At 43.7% G+C, this 22,670-nt stretch overlaps 2 protein-coding genes across 3 annotated transcripts in view; one reads left to right on the top strand and one right to left on the bottom strand.

The window, feature by feature from the left end:
• Positions 1 to 18,870, top strand: part of Ubxn8 (UBX domain protein 8) — a 24,533-nt gene extending 5,663 nt beyond the window's left edge. The window contains exons 2-8 of one of the 2 annotated variants that reach the window (XM_052751992.1): positions 416 to 541; positions 2,622 to 2,689; positions 4,439 to 4,561; positions 10,995 to 11,132; positions 12,840 to 12,881; positions 14,271 to 14,345; positions 16,464 to 18,870. In XM_052751992.1, coding sequence (XP_052607952.1) covers positions 416 to 541; positions 2,622 to 2,689; positions 4,439 to 4,561; positions 10,995 to 11,132; positions 12,840 to 12,881; positions 14,271 to 14,345; positions 16,464 to 16,634 — 743 coding nt within the window. In that variant the 3' untranslated portion in view covers positions 16,635 to 18,870. Of the gene's footprint in view, positions 1 to 415; positions 542 to 2,618; positions 2,690 to 4,438; positions 4,562 to 10,994; positions 11,133 to 12,839; positions 12,882 to 14,270; positions 14,346 to 16,463 lie in introns of both variants that reach the window. The other variant, XM_052751991.1, reaches the window with a different exon arrangement.
• Positions 18,214 to 22,670, bottom strand: part of Ppp2cb (protein phosphatase 2 catalytic subunit beta) — a 20,968-nt gene continuing 16,511 nt past the window's right edge. Inside the window, exons 6-7 of the mRNA XM_052751990.1 lie at positions 20,668 to 20,786; positions 18,214 to 18,870 (exon numbers count right to left, since the gene is read on the bottom strand). Coding sequence (XP_052607950.1) covers positions 18,798 to 18,870; positions 20,668 to 20,786 — 192 coding nt within the window. The 3' untranslated portion in view covers positions 18,214 to 18,797. The remainder of the gene's footprint in view (positions 18,871 to 20,667; positions 20,787 to 22,670) is intronic.

Here is a 22,670-nt window from a genome sequence, read left to right as displayed (position 1 = left end):
ATGCACTCTGCCTCTACCCCGAGTGCCCCAAATAACAAATTCTTGGAAAAAAAATTAATGTCTTTTTTGGGAATGACTATTTAAAATAGAACTGGAATTTGACAAGATACTACTCTCAATCTTATTTATAAGGAAACCACATCTTAGGCATTATTAATACTCATAACATTTAATACAGCTGAACACTATGTCTTCCTAAAACAGGATGTTTCTTGTAGAATTAGTTTCTGTTTGTTGTGGTAGTGAAGGTCAGGTTGAGTTCTAGTGCCCCAGTAGACTTAGGAAAATAGTCAGGACGCTTGCATCATTTAGCATTCTTTCTAGAGCAAACAATCCCTCATTTCTTATTAGTAGCAAGGAGAGTGAGAATTTTTCTTCTAAAGAAAAATGTTTTCTTTCAATTTTTCTTTCTAAGGAATTAAAGATCTTGTTTTGTTGAGTGGCCGGATATTCCTGCTGCTTGCCCTGCTGACGTTAGTCATTTCTGTGGCCACCTCCTGGATTAACTCATTTAAGCCGCCTCCCCAAGTTCACCAGAAAGGTATGTTTATTGCCTGTGTTACCTTTACATTTTTTTATTCACTAAAAAAAAAAAAAAGTAACCTTTTCTATTCAAATTTTTTTCTTTTGTTTATTCAACAATGAGAACTGTTTGACCATTAATTTATTTTGTTTATTTTTTAAATTTTCTTTATTTTCTGTATATGAGTGCTCTATCTGCATGTACATCTTTATTCCAGAAGAGGGCATCAGATCCCACTATAGATGGTTGTAAGCCTCCACGTGGTTACTGGGAATTAAACTCAGAACCTCTAGAAGAGCAGTCAGTGCTTTCTTTCTTTCCTTCTTTCTTTTTTTTTTTTTTTGTTTTTTCAAGACAGGGTTTCTCTTGTGTAGCTTTGGTCCCTGTTCTGGAACTCACTCTGTAGACCAGGCTGGCCTCGAACTCACAGAGATCTGCCTGCCTCTGCTTCCCGAGTGCTGGGACTAAAGGCGTGCGCCACCACCACCACCGGGCCTCAGTCAGTGCTCTTAACCACTGAGCCATCTCACCAGCCCTTCACCATTAATTTATGATGTGTGATCTCAAGTGGGAGCCCTGTGGGTTCCAGGGGTGGAACTAAGGTCCTAAGGTTTGGCAGTAAGTGTCTTTACCCACTGAACTAGGCACACTGAATGCCATGGGATATGTGGGATAGAGAGATGGTTAAGACTGCTCTATTCCTAGCGTCCACATGGTGTCTCATAACTGTAACTCTAGTTCCTGGGGATCTGATACCCTTTTCTGGCCTCCATGGGCACTGCACGTATGTGGTACACAGACATACATGTAGAACACTAATACACAAAATTAAAAACAAAACCAAACAACAACAACAACAAAAACTATATTGCACTTGGCCTTATAACAGATTACTTTAAAACTAACAGCTGTTCTTAAATGTAATTAACAAAAGCTTCCCAGTAATGGATTTGTTTTTTATTTTTAAGATAGGGTGTTCTATAACCCAAGCTGGCTTGGTACATACTATATGTATAGCTGAGGATGACTTTGAATTTTTGATCCTCCTGCCTCCACCTCCTGACGGCTGAGATCACAAGCATGCACCAACAAGCCTGGGAGTATGTGGTGCCGGGGATCTAGCTCAGAGCCTTGTGTGTGCTTCACAAGCCTTGTGTGTGTGTGTCTACTAACCAGGTTACACCCTCAGCCTCTGTAGTTTTATTGCTTTTAAAATATAAATAAATATTACAAATAGTATAAATTTATAGCCTTTTCACATTAACCAGGCAAAAAACATAATTGCAAGAGATTATTCAACCCAATAATATATGACAACATGGATGCTTTGGGGATTCCCAATCATAGTTTGTATTTTCTCTGCTTTGATCTCTTATACTTCAGCTGACTCAATTTGGAAATTAAACAAGAACATTGTAATTTCCATTAGCAATTTTATGTGAGTTGTATTTTCAGAGCTTGTTGTGAACCTCAGTTGTAGAAGCATGAACAGTTTCAGTCCTTAGCACTCCAAAAAAAAAAATCAAATAAAAAAGTGAAAGTATGTTGCTTTCAGGAAGATGGTTTGCTGCTCACACTGCTTGGCAAGCCCCTGAGGTCTGCTGTTTATGAAATGTGCCCTTGATGGTTCCTGCCCTTGAAAACGGTTTGTTTGCATTATTTGAGTTGAGTCATGTGGCTCATTTATGGGTTGGCAGGTTATTGGCCTCCTCTTCACTGAAGGCTGATACTACCTAATATGTGATATTAAAACTGTGTTTAGCTGAGTGTGGTGATACATGCTGCTGCTAAGGCCGGAGGATTCCCAGTTCCAGGCCAGCCAGGGCTATGTAGAGAGACCCTGTCTGCAGAAAAGGGAATTTGCTATATAAAAATATATGTTAGTGAATTGTTTCAGAACAGAACTTTTATTACAGTTCACATGCAAATGTTTTCATTTTTACTGGTTGAATGAATGTACCTCATTTTCATTATTTGAAAAAATAGGTGGTGCATGTCTTTCAGGATGTTGAAATCTATAGACTATTCTTAGAGAAAAAGGATTTGATTCTTTGATACTTGAGAATAAGAAGGTCCTTTTGTGTTTTTGTGTCAGAAGGAGAAGAAGAGAATGAGAAAAGACAAAGACTGGCGAGGAAGAAGCAGCAGGAGGCCCAGGGGGAGCAGGTAAGGCTCAGCTGGCCTCAGGACTCCTGGGGCGCCGTCTCGCTGTGTCTGGGCTCAGAGGTCTTTGTGTGGACGGTTACTGATGTCTAACTCACATGGCGTAACATCATGCGCTCCCTCCTGTTTGAGACAAGGTCTCTTGTAGTGTAGGCTGACCTTGGATGCTAGTCTCCTGCCTCCGCTCCCTCCCTTCCTGCTGGGATTACCGTGCTCATTGATGTGTGTGTGACGTGTGTGCAGAGAGTTGGTTCTCTCCTTCCACTCTGTGGGCCCCAGGGTTTGAACTCGGTGGTGGTCAGGCATGGTGGCAGGGACCTTTACCCACTGACAGTTGTGTTTGCCATGACTACTGTTGAAGCCAATGCTGTCCCCAATCTCAGAGTCCCCCTGCCTCAGTTCAGCAGCCTGAGTGGTGAGATCAAAGGTGTGTGCCACCATGCCTAGAACATCCTTGTTTTACATGTGAATTTTTTTTTTTTTGTTATATCTGAGTCTTGGTCACTGTTCTCTTGCTGTGAAGAGACACTAACCAAGGCAACTCTTATAAAAGAAAGCATTTAATTGGGGGCTTGCTTACAGTTGCAGAGGCTTAGTCCATGATCATCATAGCAGGAGCATGGTGTCAGGCAAGTGTGGTGCTGGAGAAGAGGCTGAGAGTTTTCTATCTTGATCCTCGGGTAGCAGGCAGAGTGAGAGATGCTGGGCCTGGCATGGGCTTTTGATACCTCAAAGCCTACCCCCACTAACACACCACCTCCAGTGAGGCCACACCTCCTAGAGTGCCTAATATATTCAAATATGTGATTCTGTCTTAGGGTTACTGTTGTGAAGAGACACCATGACCACAGCAACTCTTATAAAGGAAATCTAACTGGGGCTGGATTACAGGTTCACAGGTTTAGTCCATTGTCCTCACGGTGGGAAAGCGTGGCAGCATGCAGGCAGACATAGTGCTGCAGAGGTAGCTGAGAGTTCTACATCCTAATCAGCAGGCAGCAGGAAGAGAGAGAGTGATACTGGGCCTGGCTGAGCTTCTGAATTGCTCAAAGCCCACCCCCAATGACACACTTCCTCCAACAAGGCCATACCTCCTAATAGTCCCACTCCCTAATGCCTGTCATTCAAATATATGAGCCTCTGGGGGCCATTCCTATTCAAACCACCACAGGGCCTGTGGAGTCATTCTTACTCAAATGACCACACCTTTCACACCTTGTTCTTGATTTGTAACTTCATAGACAATGGGAATGTGTAGAAACTCTAATGTATAGTAATAACACTTTTTCTCTTTTTTTTAAAATTTTATTTTATAATTTAATTTAATTTTACATATCAGCCACGGATTCCCTTGTTCTCCCTCCTCCCACGCCCCCCTATTCCTGCCCCCCTACCCCCACCTTCCCCCCAGCCCACCCCCCATTTCCATCTCCTCCATGGCAAAGACTCCCCTGAGGATTGAGTTCAACCTGGTAGATTCAGTCTAGGCAGGTCCAGTCCCCTCCTCCCAGGCTGAGCCAAGTTTCCCTGCATAAGCCCCAGGTTCCAAACAGCCAACTCATGCACTGAGGACAGGTCCTGGTCCCACTGCCTGGATGCCTCCCAAACAGATCAAGCTAATCAACTGTCTCACTTATCCAGAGGGCCTGATCCAGTTGGGGGCTCCTCAGCTATTGGTTCATAGTTCATGTGTTTCCATTTGTTTGACTATTTATGCCTGTGCTTTTTCCAAACACTTTTTCTCTTAAACAGGCCAGCAGATATATACAGAATGTTTTAAAACCTCAGCAGGAAATGAAATTGAAAAAACTAGAAGAACGCTTTTATCAAATGACGGGTGAAACCTGGAAATTAACTACTGGCCACAGACTTGAGGTTAGAAAAACACTGGTTTTATATTTTGAGTCATATTATATGTTTCCTGTTGGTGTGTGTGTGTGTGTGTGTGTGTGTGTGTGTGTGTGTGTGTGTGTGTGTGATGCTAGAGTTCAATGCCAGATGGCTGTCTTCCTCCTCCCCTCCACTTTACTTTGGAGATGCAGTCTCTCACTGAACCTGGAGCCCATTAGTTCAGCTATGCTGGCTGGACAGGTCGGGGCCCTGAACCGCCTGGGTCACCCCGGCACTGGGATTCTAGTCTGTATCACCCCACCTTTTTTGTACATGGGTGCTAGGGATCTACACTTGAGTCCTCAGGGGCAGCAAGTGCTTTCTCACTGAGACATCTCCCTAGTCCTGTGTTTCCTTTTAGATATATTGTCAAGCCCCATATTTGTGCTCATGTTTCCTTTTATGTATAGGTTTTGTGTGTGTGTGTTTGGTAGGGTTTTGAGTCGGGGTCTTACTCAGGCCAGCCTTGTACTCCTTTTGTCGCCTTCGCTGACTTCAGACTTAGCTCTTCTCCTGCCTTTGCCCCTTAACTGCTGGGATTCCAGGCATGCACCACAATGCTTGACTCTCCCATCAGTTCTTATTTAGTGCATTTGTGTGTGAAGTGGTTAAGTGATTTCTTTTTTCTTTATACCTGTGATAATGTATTGTTTGAGAAAACTATTGAATAACACTGTTCTGAGGAACTTCTGATCTTTGCTTAAGTAAAATATCCAATATCCAGAGTATTGAACTCACATTAAAAATGGATTTATTTTTATTTTATGTGCATGAGTATTTTGCTTGCATAAATGCATGTGTACTCAGAAGAGCGAGTCAGAGTCTCCGAAACTGGAGTCCATGGTTGTTAGCCTTCATGTGTGTGCTGGGAGCCAAACCTGTGCCGTCCGTAACAGCACCAAGTGCCCTCTTGGGCCGAGTCATCTCTCCAGCCCCAAACTCAGGTTGTGTTCCTCATGCTGGGTTCTGTGTTTGAAGTCACTGGCATTGATACTTTTTTTTTCATTTGGTAACGGGAGTTTACAGTTCAACTCTTTCTACAGAGAAAAGGTTTTACGGTTTAGAGTACTGGTGACATATTTTATGTGAAGGCCACTGTTTTGTGCGTTTTGTTTTGTGTTTCCTGCTTATGCTGCATCTTCCATGATCTTGTAAAGAAAAGGATGCAGGAAAGGTGACCAGGATGCTAGTGTACAGAGCCAGTTCTTTCTTGGTTCACGATGGCCAATATGCCCTCAAACAGTCAAGGGCAGGTAATAAGTAACACTGATACCAAAGCTGGCCAGTGGACCGTGCCACTGCACTGTGTGGTGATTTCCTGTGTATGTGGGTACATGTATGGCATGTGGACCCATGATGAGGCCAGAGGACATCAAATGGACTTTGTGTCACTTTCCACCTAACCTATTTTTCATTTTATTATTTTATTTGTATGGGTGCTTTGCCTGCCTGTATTCTGTATACTACATGCATAGCCTGTGCCCATAGAGGCCAGAAGAGGGCATTGTCTCCCCTGGAACTGGAGTTACAGATGGCTGTGAGCCACCAGGTGGGTGTGGAGAATTGAACTCCGGCCCTCTGGAAGAGCAGTCAGTGTTCTTAACGGCTGAGCCATCTCTCCAGCCTCCTTTACCTTCTCTTTGAGACACGGCCTCTCACTGAACCTGAAGCTCACTGTTTTAACTAGGTTGGCTGCCTACTGCGCTCCTGGGTTCTGCCCTGGGACAATAGAGTTGCAGGAGTGTCCTTCTATGCCCAGCTTTTTTGTGAGTGCTGGGGATTTGAACTTAGGTCTTTTTGGTGTTAAAACAAGCCTTCTTACCACTGAGCTGTCTTCTCAACCCCTGAGTTAGCACTCCTGAGGTTAGTTTGTCTTTTCTTCAGTGTTTTGGTTGGTAGACATTAGTAGGTTGATTTTACTTTCATTGGTTTTTGCTTTTGAGATGAGGTCTTTCCATGTTCCCTAGGTTGGTATCTTAGTTAAGGCTTTTATTGTTGTGAAGAGACACCATGACCATGACAACTCCTGTTTTTTGTTTTTGTTTTCCGAGACAGGGTTTCTTTGTGTAACAGCCCTAGCTGTCCTGGATCTCGCTCTGTAGACCAGGCTGGCCTCAAACTCACAGAGATCCGCCAGCCTCTGCCTCCCAAGTGCTGGGATTAAAGGTATATGCCACCACTGCCCGGCCCACGGCAACTCTTATAAAGAAAACATTTAATTGGGGTGGCTCGCTTACAGTTTCAGGGGTTCAGTCCATTATCATCATGATGGGGAGCATGGTGGTGTGCAGGCAGATGTGGTGCCAGAACTGAGAGTCCTACATCATGCAGGCAACAGGAAGTCGACTGACTGTCACACTGAGGGAAGCTTGAGCAAAAGAGGCCTCAAAGTCCACCCTCACAGTGACACACTTCCTCCAACAAGGCCACACCTAATAGTGCCACTCCCTTTGGGGGCCACTTTCTTTCAAACCAGCACAGTTGGTTTCCCCCTTCGGGGCCCAAGCTTCTTAAGGAGCTGAGACCACAGGTGTGCACCACCTGTACCGCTGTGTACCACCATGCACCACTCTACCCCGTTCAACAGGCCGCTTTTAGCCCGACAGCTCTCTTCAGCAGTGGTCACAGAGGGACTTAGTCACTAGTACTACTGCTGTCATGAAATGGTTAGTGGTGACAGCAGAAATCCAGGAGCAGGGTAAACTGTTGGTGCGGCTATTTAAGGCTTGGGGACCATCAAAGAGTGTGAGAATCGTGGTGTTAGAGCCGTATTGGATGTGTCCGATTTATAGTGAGGCAGCCTGGGCTTGACTAGTGAGCTGCTTGGCATTACAATCTCCATCCCGTTCCCATGTTCCTCTCACACAGTTTTCTTGATAAAGGAAGGGTGATTAAATTCCACTAGTGGTGAATATTTTAATTCTATGAAAAGGGTTCTCTCTCTCTCTCTCTCTCTCTCTCTCTCTCTCTCTCTCTCTTTTGGTTGTTGTTGTTTTTCGATTTTTCGAGACAGGGTTTCTCTTTGTAGCCCTGGGTGTCCTGGAACTCTCTCTGTAGACCAGGCTGGCCTCCAACTCAAAGAGAGCTGGAATTAAAGGTGTGCGCCACCACTGCCCAGTGGAAAAAGGTTCTTGAAAGGTTAGTAGGTGAATAAGGAGTTACTGAGCCTGTATTTGAAAACTCAGCACTAGTGTTTGGTTGATATCCTGGGATTCCTGCTCTTTTCTGGGGGAAGATTGGGGGTAGGAGGAACTGGGAGGCATAGAGGGAGGGGACGCTGCAGTCAGAATGTACTGTCTGAGAGAAGAATAAATAAAAATTGAAAAAGAAACTTTTACATTAAATTACGTTGCTGAGGAGAAAGTTTTAGTGAGGTGTGTTAGTTGTCTTAGTGGTTAAAATGCCTTAGAGAACAACTTACAGAATTATTTTGTTTAGTTTCACAGAGGTTAGTCCACTGTGGCTGGAAGGCTTGGAGAACAGAGCAGAGCAGAGCACTGTAGCGTGGAGACCAGAAGGCAGAGGGTATACACGTGGAAGTCAGGTCAAGATAGAGCTCTAAGGACATGTTCCCAGTGACCTGTTTCCTCCACTTCAAACCTACCCCATCTTTCCACACTCCCCCAAAAGTCGTCATGTTCTGGATCCATTAGGATCCATTTTCTAGATCAGAACCTCTTTATGTAATAGAATTGATCTCAGAGACACACACTTGGAGGTGGGCTTTACTAATCCTGTGGAGGTGTTGTATCTAGGTGTTGTTGTTGGTATTTGCTCATTTGGGGGCCTGCCACCCAGCTTCCAATCAAGTCACACACACAGGCTTATTCCTAATTATAAATGCTTGGCCTTAGCTTGGCTTGTTTCTTGCCAGCTTTTCTTAAATTAACCTGTCTGTCTTTTACCTCTGGGCTTTTACCTTTCTCTATTTCTTTTTCTTTTTTCTTTCTTTCTTTTTTTTTTTTTTTTAAGATTTATTCATTTATTATATATACAGTGTTCTGTCTGCATGTATGCCTGCAGGCCAGAAGAGGGCACCAGATCTCATTACAGGTGGTTGTGAGCCGCCATGTGGTTGCTGGGAATTTAACTCAGGACCTCTGGAAGAACAGCCAATGCTCTTAACTGCTGAGCCATCTCTCCAGCTCCACCTTTCTCTATTTCTGTATACCTTTCTTACTCCATTGCTGGTTGTGTAGCTGGGTGGCTGGCCTCTGATGTCCTCCTCCTCCTCTGGCTCTTCTCTTTCTCTTCTTATGTATTCTTTCTCTGCCTGCCAGCCCTGCCTATCCTTTCTCCTGCCTTGCTATTGGCTATTCACTCTTTATTAGACCATCAAATTAGATGTGTTAGACAGGCACAGTAACACAGCTTCACAGAGTTGAACATTACAACATAACCAAAAGTAATACACCTTAAAATAATATTCTACAACAGTAAGTGACAAGTGGAACCATTGCGGTAGATGATAGTATAAAGTGTAGAGCATTGCAGTAGATGGTAGTGTAAAGTATGAATTGTTGCGGTAGATGATAGTATAAAGTATAGATCATTGCAGTAGATGGTAGTGTAGAGTATGAAGTGTTGCGGTAGATGATAGTGTAAAGTATGAACCATTGCGGTAGATGATAGTATAAAGTATAGAGCATTGCAGTAGATGGTAGTGTAAAGTATGAAGCGTTGTGGTAGATGATAGTATAAAGTATAGAGCATTGCAGTAGATGGTAGTGTAAAGTATGAAGCGTTGCGGTAGATGATAGTATAAAGTATAGAGCATTGCAGTAGATGGTAGTGTAAAGTATGAAGTGTTGCGGTAGATGATAGTATAAAGTATAGAGCATTGCAGTAGATGATAGTGTAAAGTATGAAGTGTTGCGGTAGATGATAGTATAAAGTATAGAGCATTGCAGTAGATGGTAGTGTAAAGTATGAAGTGTTGCTGTAGATGGTAGTGTAAAGTATGAAGCGTTGCGGTAGATGATAGTATAAAGTATAGAGCATTGCAGTAGATGATAGTGTAAAGTATGAAGCGTTGCGGTAGATGATAATATAAAGTATAGAGCATTGCTGTAGATGACAGTGTAGAGTATGAAGTGTTGCGGTAGATGATAGTGTAGAGTATGAAGTGTTGCACTTCCTGGAATACCTTGCCTTTTAGAGTGATGAGTTACTGTGTAGGTTGAATCTGAATTAGAAAACCTGATTTTTAATAGAACCAAATACTGTGATTATATTTAGCTATGGATGTTTTGGAGTCACATACTGAGACATTCCTTTACATACATGTAGTTGTGTGACTTCCTTGGGGAGACTAAAACAAGTGCTTATTTACCCAAGATAGGGCATGAGTGATTGACCAGGGAAATGATCCCATCCCAGTCTAGCGTGGTGAGCCAGTGAGTTTCCAGGCATGTAGGTGAGCGGATACTCACAGGGGTAAAGGCAGCTGCATCACTCAGAAGCCCATGGGTGACACTGCCTCTAAAGAGCCCTATCCCTGGGCCTTCCTGCACATCTGCAGACTGCTGTCAGAAGAGCCTCTTGCCAGCAGCAGTCCGTTTCTGTCACTCCCAGGAGGGACCTTGTGCATCTGAGACTCTACTGCTCCCTGGGTCCTAGGACAAGCCTCAGGCCTCCTCCTATGGGAGTGGGGTTGATTCAGGGAAAGAGCTGCACAGCCCACCTTGTGTCCGCACGGCCCACCTTGTGTGTGTCCGCACGGCCCACCTTGTGTGTGTCCGCACGGCCCACCTTGTGTGTGTCCGCACGGCCCACCTCGTGTCCGCACCTTGTGTCCGCACAGCCCACCTCGTGTCCGCACGACCCACCTCGTGTCCGCACCTCGTGTCCGCACAGCCCACCTCGTGTCCACACGGCCCACCTTGTGTCAGCACCTTGTGTCCGCACGGCCCACCTCGTGTCCGCACGGTCCACCTTGTGTCCGCACCTCGTGTCCGCACGGCACATCTCCTGCACTGTCTCGCTTCCTTTGTTGAGAGGGAGAAAGGCTACTGTTAGCCTTTTCCTTGTTTCTGTCTGTGGAGAGACTTGGTGTTTAGCCAGAGATGGGACACTTTTGAGGCAGAGGCAGGGCCTGCTGAAGTTCAAGGCCAGTCTGGACTCCATGAGAGCTGCAGGCCTGCCGCGGCTACCTAGCAAGATCTGTGCCAGAACACAAACCAGAAACAAGATGAGCAGGGCCTTGCCGGTTTCTGTCAGCTGGGGCATGGGGATGGCGTGACGGGTAACGGTAGATTCCGGAGCTCATTAGGTCTCCTGTTTTCTTGTCCAAAGAAATGATTATGCTTTAGTTTTCTGGATCTAAAAATGACTATCAGAGTTTAAAAAGTAACCATTATGAATAGCATCTGGTTGACAGAACATGCCTCTTTAAAATTTTTCGGTTGTTTTTGACCAGGGAGATGAAGATTTGGTGCTTGAAAATTTGAGTCAGGTGTCTTTGGAAACAGCAAACAGAGAAGCAGCAAGAAGACGCAACTTGCCCAAGCTTTTAACTGAAATCTCACCACCTGCTCAGCAGCCCGCCAAGAAGGAGGTTCGTCCAGAGCACTCACTGAGTGTGGTCACTGCGTGGCTGGAGTGTGTTCTTTGGAGAGGCGGCTACTAGGGGAAGAGGAGGAGGATGGTGTCTTCTCACCTCCTTGCAGAGGGAAAGCTGTACCGATCCTTGGTCCTGTTTAATAACAAAAATCTGAACCACATTTAGTAGAGCTAGAAGATAAGTGATACTGAGTTGAGAGAATCATCTGGTTTTGTAGAGATGAGAAGGATAGTGTTCACGAAGGGAAGCATTCCTTTAGGTGTTTTAAGACTTTGCTGTGTGGGTCTTGTGAGTGGTCAGTAACTTTTACAGGTTGAATACCCTCACTTGAAATGCCTGGGATCAGAAGTATTTCAGATTTTAGAGTATTTTCATGTATGTATTGAGATACTGGGATAGTGCTCAAGTATAAGCGAGTTCATTTTCTACATGGCTTATTTACAGAAGTTTTAATCAGTGTCTCTAAGTAACTCGGCATAACGGCATTATGCCTCTGTCTCCCAGGTGCTGGGACGACAGCCTGTACTACAACCCCAGGCTTTTCCTGTTTCTCTACATTGTGCATCTTTACATAATATCCTTGAACATCTTAAAAGAAACCTTTTAGGGAAGCATGCTGGCGGTTGATTACAGGGTCTGGTGTATACTAGGCAAGCACTCGCCAGCTGCGCTGCCTTGCCCAGTGTGAACTCACTCTCCTCTTTTGTTCGGAAGAATTTACTGGGGCTGGAGAGATGGCTCAGTGGTTAAGAGCACTGGCTGCTCTTCCAGAGGTCCTGAGTTCAATTCCCAGCAACCACATGGTGGCTCACAACCATCTGTAATGAGATCTGGTGCCCTCTTCAGGCCTGCAGGTAGACATACATGCAGAACTCTCTATACATAATAAAGAAAATCTAAAAAACAAAGAAAAACCATTTATTTAGTGTATGTGAGTGTACATGGGAGTGTGAAGATCTGAGTGTACAGTCTATGAGAATCCATTTCCCCGGGGATTGAACCCAGGTTGTCAGCCAGTGTCTTAGTCAATGTTCTGTTGCTGTGAAGAGACACTGTGACCACGGCAACTCTTTTTTGGGGTTTTCAAGACAGGGTTTCTCTGTGCAGCCCTGGCTGTCCTGGAACTCACTCTGCAGACTAGGCAGCCTTGAACTCACTGAGATCTGACTGCCTCTGCCTCCCAAGCGCTGGGATTAAAGGCGTGTGCCCCCACACCCAGCTCTATTGTAAGCTTTTAAAAACTTTTATAAGAATTACAGTAGTAGCCAGGCGGTGGTGCTTGCAGAGCCAGGTGGATCTCTGTTTGATGGCCAGCCTGGTCTACAGAGTGAGTTCCAGGATAGGCTCAAAAGCTACACAGAGAAACCCTGTCTCGAAATACAAAAAGAAAATTGCAGTAGTAAGTTACCATGTGTGAGTATGTGTATGCATGTTCAGCAGTCAGAGATAACTTTGCAGGAGTTGGTTCTTTTTTCCCACCATGTGGGTCCTAGGAGTCAAACCCCAGTCAGGTTGGGCAGCAAACACCTTTCATTGAGCCACCAGACCAGGCCTCACTATAAATGTTCGATAGACGTCTATATAAGAAGCCTTCTCTTAAAACCTAGATGCATGTAACCTACTGAACGGGGCTCTTCCTGAGAGTGCCCACTTCTTGGAGATGTTTTTACTTTCCTTCCACTAATACTCATATTCCTTTAGGTTCCTGACTTACCTGAAGAACCCTCAGAAACAGCTGAAGAGGTACGTTTCTCTCATTCTCCATTTCCTTTGATGTCATAGGCAGGTAAGTCCCACCTACCCCTGGGTTTAGAGAGAAGAGCAGGTTCCTTGTGGCTGCCCTGGAGTCGTGTCTTCTGAGGATGGCATCCGAGGCTCGGCTGAGTGCCGCTTTGGGAGGCAGTCTGCTGAGCTGTCTTTTAAGCACCCACTGTTTTAGTGAGTGAGCTGCTTACTATGAACAAGCATTGAGACAGGCAGACGCCTTCACACCAGTCTCCCCTTGAGATGAAACTGCAGCTCTTGTGCGTTTAAAGAGTGGTTCACCGTGGCTGGGCTGGGACAGATACCCCACCTGCCTGGTCATGGCGGGAGCCTGTCTTGGCCTCTGCTGTTGGCCGTCTTAGCTATAGGTGATGGATGCAGGTGGACTGCCTGTCTTTAGAGCCATCAGGTTACTGGGGAAATGCCCAGAAAGGGAACTGCCAGTGTCCCACTTTGTGAAGTTCAGCATCCATTAGACTCCTCAGCCATACAGTTAAGAGAGACTCAGTTTTGTAACATTTAAGTTTGGTACTTTGTATATCTTAGGAAAATCTGAAAGTTATTCACAGGGAAAAGACGTTAAAGACAGCAATCCAGATACTGAATCCCCAGGAGGAAAATTACCTATTTTTTAATGTGTATGTGCTTGCATAAGTTTATGTGGCCCTCGTGTGCAGATGCCCATGGAGGCCAGAGACGTTCGTTGGATCCCCTAGAATGGAGTTGCAGGATGTTTTGAGTCCCTGATGTGCATGTTGGGAACTGAACCCAGGTTCTCTGCAAGAGCAGTGCATACTTTCCAGCCCCTTTAAAAATAATTTTCTTTTAGATTTATTTGATATGGATGAGTGTTTAATCAGCATGTATGTCTGTGCACCACATGGAGGTCAGAAGAGGGGATCATATCCCCAGGAACTGGAGTTACAGAGGTTGCCGGTGGCTATAGTGGTGCTGGGAATTGAACCTGGGTCCTCTGGAAGAGCAGCAGTGCACTTAACTACTGAACCATCTCTTCAGCCTACTTAAAAACAAAGCTTCCTGTAGTCTAGGATGACCTCCAGCTTCCTGTGTAGCTGCATAACATCTTGAGCTTCTGATGCCCCTCCTCCACCTTCACAGTACCGGCAACTGACTTGTGAACCACCCTTGTATATGTGGGGAAGGGTATTGAACCCAGGGCTTTGAACATGAGCTGAGCCACATCCCCAGGCCAGACTGGAGTTCCTGTCTGGACTTCTGTTCTTGAGATAGGGCCTTACTTTGTTGCTCAGGCTGACCTCAAATGTGCAATCTTCTTGACTCAGCTTCCCGTGTGGATTGCAGGTCTGGGTGACCACTGTGGCTTACCTGAGTATTTGTATTCCCCAGGTAGTTACTGTTGCCCTTCGATGCCCAAGTGGGCGTGTTTTGAGGAGGAGATTTTTCAAGTCTTGGAATTCACAGGTGAGGAAATCAGTGTTTTCAGAAATAGTTACTTATCAAATTTGTCAATAGTGTGTTCAAATGCAGTGGGATCTGTTACCACATAGACAATACGGATATTCTGCATTGCATAAGGTTTGATAAATTCTTTGAATTGTGATCTCTACATTTACATTTTGTTGTTTTTCCCATTAATTTTTTTTTTCTTTTTAGTGTTAAGGATAATGTAGCTAGTCTTTCTCTGTCCAGCCAGCCAGCTCCCAAATAAATGACAGATTAGTAATAAAAGCTCAGCTGATAGCTTAGGCTTGTTACTAACTAGCTCTTACAACTTAAATGAACCCATTTTATCAATCTACTTTTTGTCTCCTGGCTTTATTACCTTTACTCTGTGCTATCCATGCTGCTTCCTCTCTGGCAGCAACCCCCCCCTTCTTCTTTCCAGCGTCCTGTGTGCTTGAAAATCCTGCCTAGCTATTGGCTGTTGAGCTTTTTATTAAACCAATCAGAATGACACATCTTCACAGTGAACAAAAAGGTTCTTCCACCATAGGATAGCTCTAAGGCTTCAGGCAGGCGTTCTCTGACTGAGCTGTATTTTGTTGGTTGTTTAATTGCATTGTAGTTGGTGGGTAAAGTGGTGTTTTGAAGCCCAGGGGAGCCTATAACTCACTATGCATTTGAGGTTGGCCTAGAACTCAGTCTGTGTCAGCCTCCCAAAGCTCAGATTACAGGCACGAGCCACCACTCCTCGCTGCTTATTTTAAAAGGTCATATTTGGGGGCTGCAGGTATAACTTGAGTGTAACCCTTCTCCCCCAGGGGTTATGGCCATGACACCACCTGGCAGGATTGTGAGTTTGGAGCCAGTTAGTGAGACCCTGACTCAAAACCACCAACAGAAAGAGGTTTTGGGTTTTGTTTGTTTTTCAAGACAGGGTTTCTTTGTAGCCTTGGCTGTTCTGGAACTCACTTTATAGACCAGGCTGGCCTCGAACTCACAGAGATCCGCCTGCCTCTGCCTCCCAGGTGCTAGGAGGAGTGCGCCACCATGCCCGGCAGAAAGATGTAATGTTGGAAGTGTAAACTTAGTGGCAGAGTGGGTGCTCAGCATGTCCAAAAGACCTGGGTTCAATTCCCACACTTCTAAAAATGTCTTAATTAAAATCATGACATGCAGATTATCTAGATCAGCAGTGGATTCTTGGCTTGGTGACTAGCAATTCAAGGCATGGGTTATATTGATACTTAGATTCCCTTGGAACATTCTTTGTCATTTGTTTTTTGTTGTTGAGATACAAGATCTTGCTGTTGCCTGGGTTGGTCTCAAACCCAGTAACTTTTGGCTCCAGGAGTCCTCCAGCCTCAGCTCTTGAATAGCAGGGACTACAGCTGTATGGAAATTCATCCAGCTTATTTTCTTTCTGAAGCAAAACATGCTTTAATATTTCATGTTTTGAGGCAAATGTGTTTTCAAATGGATTTGAATTTTTTATTTTTACTTTTTTTTGAGACAGGGTTTCTCTGTGTAGTTTTGGCGCCTGTCCTGGAACTCACTCTGTAGACCAGGCTGGCCTCGAACTCAGAGATCCGCCTGCCTCTGCCTTGAAAGTGCTGGGATTAAAGGCATGCGCCACCACCGCCGCCGGGCATTGGATTTGAAAACTATCGTGATTAAATTTTTTTTGTGTGTGTGGTACTGGACTTTGAACCCAGTGTGTATATAGTAATCTTTATGAATAGTTACAGGAATGGCCCACAGTAAGTTGGGCTTTGTTTCAGGGGCCCAAATATATCAATTTCCACAAAGCTGCTTCGTGATTTTGATCCAGATTTTTGTTTCCAAATGTTTTCTGTTCCATTGACTATTTTCCATTCCCTATTCATGAATGGGGCTTTGTCACTACCATGCTAGTAGGCCTACACACCTTGTGTGTAACAGAGGCATTTGAGGTTATTCAGATCTCCAAGTTCATGACATACTGCTCTTCCTTAAAGTCTAGAAAATTTCTTTGGAAGATGTGGAAATTACTTTTCATTTCTTGGGACACAATTTCAGAGTGACAGAGCTGTACAATGCAACAGTGAGAAAGATTCTGGAAGAACCTTTTGCCTGATACTAAAGCCTTTTTTCTTCTAGGTCTTATTTGACTGGATGATGAAAATTGGGTACCACAAATCCCTGTACAGCCTTTCCACGTCCTTTCCCAGAAGGCCTCTGGAAGCAGAGGGAGGCTTGTCACTGGAGGACATAGGAATAACTGTGGACACTGTACTTAATGTGGAAGAGAAAGAACAGAGCAGCCAGTAAAGAAGTCACACTACCTGTTGTCCTGAAGTCGTTACTCGTGACGTCACACCAGTGTTCACATTAAAGCCATGCTGTACCTTGAGCTCCTCTTGTTCAGAGGAGCATACCTACATACATGGAAGAGGACTGCTTTGTATGTAGTGGTTTGTGGACTATGTCATCTTCCAATGTACCAAAGTGAGAGCAAGGTAAAAAAGGATATGTCAGACAGACATCTGGTACCAGGCTTCAGCCAGGCATGGTGGCACATGCCTCCTGGAATTTGAGTTAGACCATCTTAAAACCAACCAACCAACCAACCCCTAGCTTATGTAAGAACTGATTTCTGCTTCTTGAATCCACCTTACGACAGTATTTCAAAATTTTCAAGTATGAATGTTGATTCTACTGATTTTCAGAGCAGACTGATCCTATGTAATTTTGACTTAAATCCAGGGATGAAGTTTTTGACACATAAACTTCAGGGACATGTTGAAATTACAGTAAACAAGACCATTGTTGGTAGGTACATTTGGAGTGTGAGCTGTTGTTTTTGTATGCACTGATGCCCTTAGAGTCTGTCTTAATCTTTAATATTTGGAGACAGGGTCTCATGTAGCCCTGGGTGACCTTGAACTCTCCTGATCCTCCTAGCCCCCATCCCAAGTGCTGGGATTACAGGCCTAAGCTACTGCACCCAGTTTATAAAGTGGTAGGATTGAACCCGGGGTTTCATTATGCCTGGCAAACTCTACTAACTGAGCTACATCCCAGCCCCCATATTTCCTATCTTTCAGTTCCAAAACTACCCAAGTCTTTGCTTTTGGTGTCTTTTTTTTTTGTTTGTTTTGTTTTTCAAGACAGGGTTTCTCTGTGTAGCTTTGAGCCTTTCCTGGAACTCACTCTGTAGCCCAGGATGGCCTCAAACTCACCTGGCCCTGCCTCCCAGAGTGCTGGGATTAAAGGCGTGAGCCACCACCGCCCATTCTAGAGATGGTATTTATGACCTTGGAATAGTATCACTACTAAACTCAGATCAATTTATCCCTATTTCTAGGTCAGAGACAACCTATCTTGGCCTTTAAAGTTTCTTGTTATATTTAGTCTAGAGTTATTAAAGCAGACAATCCAAATTTTGTACTTAAAAATTATGAACACAAATCACCCAATGAAATGTTTAGAAACATAAAAAATGTCTTTTTAATGGTCTAAAAGTTATCAGCAAATATTTGACTTTGTTCTGCTTCTAAATGTAAACTATAAACAAGTGTGTGCGCGCGCACTTGCACACGCACACATAACCTGGAATTGAATCTAAGGCCTGGAGCACCCTACCAGAGTTAATCCCCAGCCCCTAAACTCACCATGTAAATTCTGTCAGTACACATCAGAGACTTGTGACTTGGCAAGGTGCCCCACACCTAGTCCTAGCACTTGGGAGGTAGAGGCAGGAGAACCAAGGAGTCAAGGTCATCTGGGACTATACCAGATCACCTCAAAAGCCAAAAGGAAATGAAAACGAACCAACTGCAGTCTTAGGTATTTGTATCAAGTTTTAAAATGGCAATGCTTCCATTAAATGCGTATCACAGTTAGAATATTCTTGTTTACGTTGCAAAGTTTATTTTTTCGATACACCAAACAGGATGCAAGCACTGTCAGGACAAATATACAGAAATATGCAGATCAACATCAAACACTAATTTAGATCAAATGAAAGGAAATCTCTTTAATGTTATGACAACATACTCCCAAGAATCTCTTCTTCAGTTAGTTATACATTTCAATAAAATAAAGGGTAATGAATTAGTGGAAGTCAGCTGTGAAATCGTAAAAATAAAACTCCGACTCTATTAATCCATGCCAGTTAAACACTGTAACTAAATTTCCAAGCACAGAGGAGATGAAGCAGTCAGTGACCCCTTTTGCTTAACCAGCCAAGAAGAATGGTTCCTACAACACAGCAGGCAGACTGATCTAGAACACAGTGTAATAAGTTCAGTCTCATTGTGCTAAATGCTCATCATTAGTATGGCACGTTTGGTCCATGATGTAGTTTATAATGTCAAGACATCACAATTTGTTACAGAAACACATAGATAACTGTTGTTTTTAAATATATATATATATATTTTAAAAAGCCAGGTATACTTCCACATACAAAGAAAGGTCCTGGGGAGGAAGTTATAGGAAGTAGTCTGGGGTACGCCGGGTCACATGAGGCTCTCCACGACGAGGTGCTGGGTCAAACTGAAGACTAAATGACAGAGAAAATGAGTCAGCAAATGAGCCAGGAAGACCCTGAATAGACAAAGCCCCCCTTTTTGTCTCCTCCTGCTACTACTGCCTTCCACGTGACTGGAATGACCCTGAGCACCTCACTACAGGTGATCAATCGCTTCACAGCACAGAGCTATGGGGAAAATTTAGACAACACTGCTGTTAGTGCCTGGCGGAAAAGACTCGTGACACTATTATCATCTGAAGGGCCTTAGGATCAGTGCTGATCCTCTCCATCACGATGTTAAATCAGGGTGAGTGTACCTGTCTTCAGGCACAGTAAGCTTCCTCTGTGAAGAGTTTGCTGACTTTATTTAAAGAACATTGAATTTTATCAAGTGCTTTTCCTGTCTGTTAAAACCACCAGTTATTGACTTTTTCTGGTTCATTTTCGTATTCTGAACCAACTCTGTGGTCTTGAGATCAATCCCACTTGTATTTTCCTTCTCCAAGCAGTCCTGAAGGATGTAACCATAGGCAGACACACAGACTTCATAACTGTCAGGGGAAGTATTTTACTTTCAATTTTTGTTGCTGTTGAGACAAGGTTTCATGAAGCCTAGAGTAGCCCCAAACTCACAGTAAGGCCCACTCTGAACTCCTGATCTCCCTGCCTCTACCTCGTAAGTGCTAGGGTCTTAGGCAAGCATGTGTTAGCGTACACAGCAAATGTTTTATTTATTTACATTTTGTTTTTGGTTTTTTGAAATAAGGTGTCCTGTATCCCAGATTGGCCTTGAGCCCTGAATACTGGTGTTACAGATCTGCATCACATGGCCAGTTTACATAGTGCTGGGCTTGAACCCAGGGCTTCATGTATGCTAGGTAAATAGGGGCCTACGGGACCCATCCTCCAGTAGTACATGTTTTATTACTTTAAACTTTTAAAGGTAAGTTTTAATTTTGTGCTATGAGTGCCAGTGCTCAAAGAGGGATCTCTCAGAACGGGAATTACAGATGGTTGTGAGCTGCCATGGAGATGCTGGGAATTAAACTTGCATCTTCTCAAGGGCAGCCTGTCCTCTTAACCACCAAACCATCTCTCCCGTCCCCTGGGGTAGTTTCTGTAAGAGTAATGTGGGGGTAAGGAGAGGAATGCAAGTCTCTAATAGTTATAATGGACAGGTTTCTCTGGGTTCTTGTTAATTTGTTTGTTTTTCTGAGGGTATTTGTATGTAGTCCTGGCTGTCCTGGAATTCACTCCCTAGACCAGACTGGTCTAAAACTCTGCCTCCTGAGTGCTAGGATCAAATATGTGCACTACCACACCTGGCTTAAGATCTCTTAAGGTTAAATGTTTTCCCATTACCTGTAAGCTCTTGGGAAAATGTCAATAAAGTGTAAATCATATTTTTCTGGGCTAGGCACAGCAATGAACTGGCATGTATGAGGCCGTGGTTGCATGTACAGCACATCAAAAGAAAACAATTCTCAAGTTAAATGTTTGGGAAGAGGGTTTACACATTCCATGTTCTATCATCTCAAACAGAACTCTTTAGTGTTTTTCATTCTAAAAAGATTTTTATTCATGTGAGCATATGTGTATATGATTCAGTGTATGTGCACACATGTACACGTATCTATAGAGAAGAGGGTGCTGGATCCCTTGGAGCTGGAGTTAGAGGTATTTGTGGGTTCTGACCTCCAGTTCTCATGACTGTAGCAAGTGCTCTGAGCTGCTGAGCCATCTCTCCAGCCCCAACTCCTCTGTTTTTCAATCGTTACTTTTCCCTCTAAAAGTGACTACATACAATGAAAATGTAATGTTACTTACAAAGAATATTTTAAAGTGTCATCTAATTCCATGATAGCAGCCTGGTTTCCACAGCGGTAGCAGTAATTGGGTGCACTAAAAATGGTCACCACATTCCGATCATGGCACCAATTATAACCCTGCAACAGTAAGGAGGTCATTGTTTCATTACCAAGTTCAATCTTGACTCAGAGCTCAGATCCTAAGTACTTCTGTGGCTATGTAGTCAAGTTACCTCTATGATCTAACAGTTTATGCACCTGCTCAGATACTGTACAACTCTTAGGTCCAAGATTCCTGTTCTACTTCTCAGTAACCATGGAGCTTTTCTTAACCTATACTTAGGATCCTGGCTTAGGGCTACACTGAACTTCTCAGACAAAGATGGTAATCTCCCCATTTTCCCTCATAAACTCTGCCATTTATCTATCTCTCTATTTATTTATTTATTTATTTATTTATTTGGGTGTGTGTGCGCGCATGCATTTTTTGGTTTTCTTTTGTTCTTTTTTGAGAAAGAATCTTGCTATTTAGGTCACAGTGGTCTCAAATTTACAATTGCCCTAGCCTCCCAAGTGCTGAGACAGGACAGAAAGTACTTGGCTTCCAAAGTTTGCTATATCAATCTTGAAGGTAGTATTAGGCAAACCACACTTGAGTAAGCTCTCCTGGAGAGCTGAGCCAATGCTTATCAGTAATGACTTCGATAATCTCTAAGGGTCACCTGCACCAGAGCCTCTTACTTCACAGGCTATGTTTGGTAATTATCTATTTGGTTCACAACATACCATTTCCATCCTTTATTTTGTGATGTTAAGTATGTTTTAGTTTTGTCTCAAATAATAACTGAAATTTGATTATCTTCTAATTTGGGAGCCTCTGACTTTTAGGAAAGCAAAAGTCTTAGTCATTACATTAAAAAAATATATCCAGTCACCATTGACATTTATGATTATATAATTATAATGAGGTTAAATGTCACTCCATGGACGTGTTCTTATTCACGCTCCTACACCACTCCTTGCCTGTTCTGGGCTGGTGAAGTTTGTTTCCACCCTCTTAAAGACATTCCTTGCTGATTTAGAAGGACTGTGTTCTCTTTTATCCCGTTAGTAGTTACAATACAACAGGAGCTGCTTGCAACTAAGTGACCAGTCACTATAACCAGCAGTGGGACAGACTTCAAACCTCCTGGATACAAAGCACTAAGGACACATCACTCTACAGTCTGCATCTCAAGCATGCATGAGATAACTCCATAATCATAAGGAACATTAGTTAAGTCTCTACTGAGGAGTCTCTGGAAGAGCAGATTGTGCCCTTAACTGCTGAACCATCAGCCCCTACCAAGGGGCCTTTATTTAAGAGTGTCTCCTTATATATCCTAGGCTGGCCTGAAACTCATGACCCCCTGCTTTGGCCTCCTGAATATTGGGAGTACAAGCACCCAACATGCCCAGATTTAGAAAGCTATTTCTTTCTTCTTCTTCTTTTTTTTTTTTTTTTGGTTTTTCAAGACAGGGTTTCTCTGTGTAGCTTTGAGCCTTTCCTGGAACTCACTCTGTAGCCCAGGCTGGCCTCAAACTCACAGAGATCCACCTGGCTCTGCCTCCCGAGTGCTGGGATTAAAGGCGTGTGCCACCACCGCCCGGCTAGAAAGCTGTTTCTTAGAAAACAAAACTTTGGTCATTTCAAAACATCAAGAGCACATAAAATGTGAACAATACTTATAATCTGGACTGTTATACACACTGCAAAAATTAAACTTTGTTACAAAAATCGGACTCAAGTATTTAGGTAGGAGTATACCAATGGAAACGTTCTGACTGAAATACTGATTACAAAAGATAATGGCTTTAGCAAAATGTACCTGGAGCTTTGGGGGTAAGGAGCATTTGTCAGGGCTATTCAAACAGAGAGAAGAGAGTAAAGTGTGGGGGGGAGAGGAGAAAGAAGGAGAGCAGATACATATGCTTAAGATACTTACACTTTAGGAATTTGAGCAAAGAATATAAAAAAACTGT

The sequence above is a fragment of the Peromyscus californicus genome, unplaced genomic scaffold, assembly GCF_007827085.1.
Source record: "Peromyscus californicus insignis strain IS unplaced genomic scaffold, ASM782708v3 Scaffold_23__1_contigs__length_62951481, whole genome shotgun sequence".
NCBI lineage: Eukaryota > Metazoa > Chordata > Mammalia > Rodentia > Cricetidae > Peromyscus > Peromyscus californicus.
The sequence above is the reverse complement of the archived record's forward strand: the minus strand, read 5'-3'. Positions and strand labels throughout refer to the sequence as shown.